This window comes from Penaeus monodon, chromosome 11 (genome assembly GCF_015228065.2).
Source record: "Penaeus monodon isolate SGIC_2016 chromosome 11, NSTDA_Pmon_1, whole genome shotgun sequence".
NCBI classification, from domain to species: domain Eukaryota; kingdom Metazoa; phylum Arthropoda; class Malacostraca; order Decapoda; family Penaeidae; genus Penaeus; species Penaeus monodon.
This window is the reverse complement of record NC_051396.1, coordinates 24899011-24905334: the sequence shown is the minus strand read 5'-3', so window position 1 is coordinate 24905334 and position 6324 is coordinate 24899011. Positions and strand designations below refer to the sequence as shown.

At 34.5% G+C, this 6324-nt stretch overlaps 1 protein-coding gene across 1 annotated transcript in view; it reads left to right on the top strand.

Annotated features, from left to right (window-relative positions):
- Positions 1 to 1033: 1033 nt before the first annotated feature.
- The window catches only part of LOC119578851 (nucleosome-remodeling factor subunit NURF301-like), a gene marked incomplete at its 5' end in the record, with an annotated part of 14391 nt that continues 9100 nt past the window's right edge, over positions 1034 to 6324 (top strand). The window contains 3 exon segments of the mRNA XM_037926502.1: positions 1034 to 2629; positions 3231 to 3361; positions 4628 to 4714. Of these exon segments, the coding sequence (XP_037782430.1) occupies positions 1034 to 2629; positions 3231 to 3361; positions 4628 to 4714 (1814 nt within the window).

The window sequence follows — 6324 nt, the reverse complement described above, 5'->3', positions numbered from 1 at the left end:
AGTATGATCTTACTTTGGTTAGTTTGTCATGAATGACTTAGATTGTTAATGTTTAGTCTCCAGATGATGTGGGGTTCACTTCATGACTGTCTTGGGTACTGTTCCAGGGATGGGCGTTCATGCCGTCTTACTATGATGCATGCATTACATTTTATGCTGTTCTTTATATGGTACCCCCATACCCACACTTCACATGCACTGGGGGCATTGTCTAAGGGAGAACAGGTTGTAATGCTCAAAGTGGCTATTGTTTTGTTAAAAGGAGCAATATTTAGCTCATAAATAATTTGCCTGGTATCTCTTGAAGTTACACACTAAAACATTGTGCTCTTTTGCTGTTGATGTAAACCTGTTAGTAACTACTCTACATTATCAGTCTCCTTTTGTCAGCTCCTCCTATTGTCATATGGCACTGCCAGTGTGACTGTCTTTGAGTATGACACACAAAGGGGAAGCACTGATGTTATGGGGGAAGCAGCCTTGTATGCAACTGCATTCAATCTCTTTTTTTGCAAGAATAAGATTTGCAAAAATTAAAGAAAATTCTGTTTTTATCATTCAGTAAAACAACTTTCCATCTTTTACATAGTGTAACACTTTAAATTATATAATCAGGCTACTAAATGTTTCATCTAACAACTAAAATAAATGTCATGTATTACTGAATATGCATTAAAAAAATCATTGTTTTGGGTACAAGTGATTTGAAGAACAACAACAACAACAACAAGAAAAAAATCAGGCCAGCCCAGTCCTGGATTAATGTAGCATCTTTAAAATTTATAAAACTAATATCAGAAAAGAAAAAGAATAAATAGATAAGTGCATTGCTTGTCAGTATATATATTTACATTATTTTAGCAGTCTTCCTAAAGTGACCTTAATTATTTCATAAACAATTTAGAATTTACATTTTTGATAGATGTTATAAAAGCAGGTAAAACTTCGCATATTGTACAAAGCCAGCTTAAGGTCACCTTTACAAGGTGTATTTGTCAAACTATATTAACATGTAACATTCTTAATTTTTCAGAATTCACTCCATCACAACGAAGTGGGTTGAGAAAACGTCGGAGAGCACAATCACCTGTCAACAAACAACCAGAGAGCGTGGAAGAATGGGTGGAAGAGGACAAGTTGGACTTGTGGGAGATCAGATTCTTTGGTGAACGGTTGGAGAGAGCTTCTGTTGTCACTAAGCGTTCTGTAGGAGATCGTGGGGAGTCCGTCCAGACAGTGACCACACGTGGAGCATCCCCTGCAGAGATTAGGGCACGCATGGAGGAACAGTTGAAGATCCAGAGAGCAACTTTCAATCAGAAGAAAGCCCTAGAAAGCACTCCTCTTGCCAAAGGTGGTGTAGTGAAGCTCTCTTTGTGCTCTGCAGCAACTCTTACAGCTACTGCTGGAGCAAAACTAGCAATACCATCCAACCCTGGAGCAACAACTAAAGTTGTGCAAGCAGGGTCCTCAACTATCATGGCTGTGAGTGGACAAATTCCAACTATTGTATCTGGAAAGAAGATCATGACTACGAGAGATGGTCGTATAATAACAGTGCAGACAACAGCACCCAACAGCAGCACCACACAACAACAGGGAAATTCTGAAAACAGTGGTATTAGTCTTGGTAGTAGCACAATTTTTCCTGTTGGAAGTGGTCCAAAAGTCCAGGTTACTCCTCAGGGAAATAAGATCATCAGATTACAAGCCGTTGGAAGTGGTGGTGGACAGAGGATGATTTTACCCAGGTCGACAAATTCAGCTGTGTTACAGTCACGTTTTCCAAGGCCAGTAGCTCCAGCAACCACAGTCACCACAAACACTACCACATCATCATCTACAGGAGGTACAGTTGCTACTCCTCGTGTACCAGGCCAACAAATACAAATTATCAGACTGTCAGATGGCCAGCTGCAAGTCAGAGGACTCTTAGAGGGTCAGCAGTTGGTTCAGCGTCCTGATGGAAAATTTCAGCTCATTCATACAAAAAGTGCTGTTGCAGCAGCCAACACTCCTGCCACCACTACAGTGTCAACTTCTTCCACTATACAAGTGACACAGCAAACAAAAATGGTTCAGCCTACAACAGTTATTAGTAGTGGTTTAACTGGATTGGATAATGCCAACAAAACTACAATTACAGGTAGTTCTACAGTTACCAGCCCAACCACTCATGTTGTGAAGGTAAATGGTCAACAAGTCCTTTTGAAACACAGCAGTGAAAATAAACAAGTTGTTACTGTAGGTGCTAGTGAAGCAGCAGCTGGGACCCCTCCATCAGGCACTGCAAGACAGGTTGTTGTTCAAAGTGGACAGACATCTCCACGCATAAAGACTATGCTGGCTCCTGATGGCACCATGGTGAAAACAGTGTTATCCAACAATACCACTACACCTGTAATGTCTCCAACAAGTACTACTGCCACTACTACATCAACAAGCACAACAACAGCCAGTGATAACCAGAATACTGCTAGCTCTGGTAGCAGTTTGACATTGAGAGTACAAGTTCGCATGACAGAACAAGGTCCAAAGACAATTATTCAAGGACTCCAGCCTGGTGTTGGCTTGACAAAAGACCACATAATGGCTATCCAACAGCAAGTTCGGAATATGCTTGCCCAGTGTAAGTATACTTGTCTCAGTATCATTTTCATTTGAATTATACATATGTATATATATATACATATATATACATTATATATTTATTATATACATATTTATATACATGTGTGTGTGTGTGTATGTATATATATATATATATATAATATATATATATATATATATATATAATATATATATAATATATATATATATATATATATATATATATATTATATATATATTTATATTTATATTTATATATAAATATAATATATATATATATATATATATATATTATATATATATATATATATAAATATATATATATATATTATATTATTATATATATATATAAATATATATATAATTATATAATATATATATATATATATATATATATATAATATATATATATATATATATATATATATATAATATATATATATATAAAATGTGTGTGTGTGTTATATAAATGTGTGTGTGTGTGTATAATTGTGTGTGTGCACATGCACACAAACTCCATTTATATAAGGGAAGTCAGAGCTGATTACAGTTTAGCTGTATTTCATTATATATATATATTTTGCAAAATACCTATTAGAGTTATTAATATTTCTTTACAGATAATTTACAAGTAAATCAGTTGTCACCAGTGATGGCATTAACGCTTCATGTGCCAAACAAGCAACAAACATCCTCAGCTTCATCCCAGTCTCAGGATGAGCCACAGTCACAACAGGCAGCTACACAACAGGTAAAGCAAGCATGTTTAATGATTTGTGTTTATGTAGTAGATGTGATTTGATTTCTTTTTACCCTACCTCCACATCTTTGTAAGAGATTAACTCAATGCGGCTGGGAACATGTAATTGGCACTGTAATTTTTATTTTATTTATTTATTTCTTCTTCTCCTCCTTCTTCTTCCTTTCATTGTCTTTGTCTTTGTCTTCATCTTTACACGTTGATGGCATCACAAGTACTCAGCCACCAAGAAGTCAATTAGTAGTCCTATAGGACCTCACCTGATTTCTGCTTTCATTGCTTGTGTGTTTTTTTTTGTGCAATGAATATTAATACTTTTATCATCATTAGTGACATGATGATTGTTATTATCAATGTTAATATCTATCTATATCTATATCATATATATATATATATATATATATATATATATATATATATATATATATATATTTATATATTCCCAAAAATCAAGGAAAGGGTAAACAGGATAGGTATAACTACTAATTAAATCTTTGGTGACTAAGTACTTGTGGAGTCATTTGTGTGTAAACACAATTCATCTACTAAACTAAGATCTCACTGGGCAGGGCATGTGTGTACTGTCCTCATTGACATCTTGAGTGAGAATTCAGAAAATGAGCAGATATAAAAGTGGTGAGAGAGGCTTTCTATTTCACACTCAACCCAGTTAATTGATAAAACATCATGGAAAAGGACCACTGATGCCTCATCACATCAATATATATGTGCTGGGATGGAATCTAATGCACACTACTAAAAGCCGGACTATTGCCCAGGTGTGGCATGCATTAATAGACACTGATCCTTGCCCAACTTTGCTGAATTTTTTACCAGTTGTTATTGGTCTATAGATGAATACCTTTCCAATATGAGCTGCATTGTATTATAAATGTATTTGTAGTATTAAAGGTTGTAGTGACACTATAGAATATCTTCATAATCAGCATTCAAAGCCCACATTTGTTATTTAGGAACTAGAAAAAGTTGACTGCCGTATGTGTTACCATCTTGCTGTGTTGATAGTGATCTAGTCTGCATGTAGTTCCTATTTATGCAAGTAAAACTTCTTTCTTTTTCTACATTCTTTTAATCCTTGTGTTTTAATTCTTAATTTATTTCAGTTTCTTTGTAGAATCACTTTTTTTCTTCTTTCTTTCTTTTTGTTTTCTTTCCTGTTTCTTTTCTTTTTCTTATTCTTTTTTTCTTAATCTTTCATTTTGTAGTTGTCTTTATAGTATAATTTTCCATTTGTAGGGACAGCAAAGCTCTGGTGGAACAGTATTTAGAAGTCTTCTAGCATCTCCACAGGTTTTGCAATCTCCAGCTGTTATTACTGTAAAGGTGGGGGTCTTGCAGGAGTAGAGGTTTTCATTATTTTATGTTCTACTTTGAGTTTGTTTTCCTTCTCAGATATTCTTAGGGGGGATGCATGTACCTCTAAACAGTTATCATTCTGCTGGGATATGGAGGTGATCATATTTTTAAAAAATGACATATGGTTGAAAAGACTAATATTCTTAAAAATTAAGATTCAGGAAATAACTGCACAGGCAAGTTTCTTTCTTCATTCATATGTTGACATGCAAATCAAATGTTAATATAAATACTGTTATTTTTTATTATATAATTCTTAACCCAGTTGGTTTGGATGGCATATTATATGCCATGTGTATGGTGATTTTAGATAATTAACTTGTTGCATCTGAGTGCCTCGCATGTAACTGAAAATCTGGGCTTTAGGCTTACTTGAGTGACTTGTAGGCCTCGCCCACATAAACACTCATGTGTGGTATCAAGACTCCTTGCCTCCTTTTTGCAACATTATTATTTGTTTTGCTGCATAAGCGTTTTTGCTTTTTGGCCATTTTTCCAAGGTCTATATTTGTCATTTGATGTACTGTATCAAGGTGGTACTAGTCTATTTCTGATGCACAGACTCCATCTCTCTTGGTAGTTCATAACTATGTATAATAACAATAAGTACTATTTTGTTGTTTGTGTGTTTTTTTTTTTATACTGGGATACTGTTAACCCAAAATTGACAGGTATGGCATGTATGTAATGCCATACCCACTATTTACTTACTGCTTATCGTGTTTTCACATATATGGCTTTATTTGTACTATATCACCAATGAACCAATTATGGGTACGACCTGTTTACCCTTTTCCTTGCTTAAAAAAATATATTTTGTCATCTTATACAAAATTGTAGTAATTATAATGTCTGTAATCAAAATAGCACCATCAATATTGATAGGATTGGTAAAAAAAAAAAAAAAAAGAGAGAAAAAAAAAAATCAGATTTAAGGAAAAGTGAAATTAAGTAATGTCACAAGGTCTACCAATTGACTCCTTTGTGACTAAGCCCTTGCAGAGCCATCTGTGTGCAAAGACATTTCACACAAAAAATAAATAAAATGAGCACAGCATTTTCCCAGTGACATTGGGTTGATATTTTTATATTATTAAATTTTTTTAAAATAAGATCCTGAGCATGATACTAGTGCTCTCCTTGGAGCTGGCACTCTTCCAGTCTTGGCTCACAAATGGTACAATCCACCCCCATTTGCTGGTGGAAATAATGCAAGAACCCCTTCATAATTGCCCTAAGTCTAACCTCCTTCGAAGAGTATTGTGCACTCATAGCTTGTCATTTCTATCACCCTGGCCCCCAGCAGAATTTTTCCATGATGGTATATTTCTGTCACCCAAATGGATCCAATGAGTTAATTGTGTTTTACACATAGATAACTCTACAAGTATTTAGTAACAGAGGACCCAATTATTAGTCCTACCTATCACATAATTTTCATTTTAAAAATCTTTTCTTTTCCTTTCTTTCTCTCTCTCTCTTTTCTTTTCTTTTCTTCTCCATGGTACTTCAGTAATATTATGATAATCATAATAATAAAACTGTTGATATTAATAGCTTTATGGGGAAAAATCAAG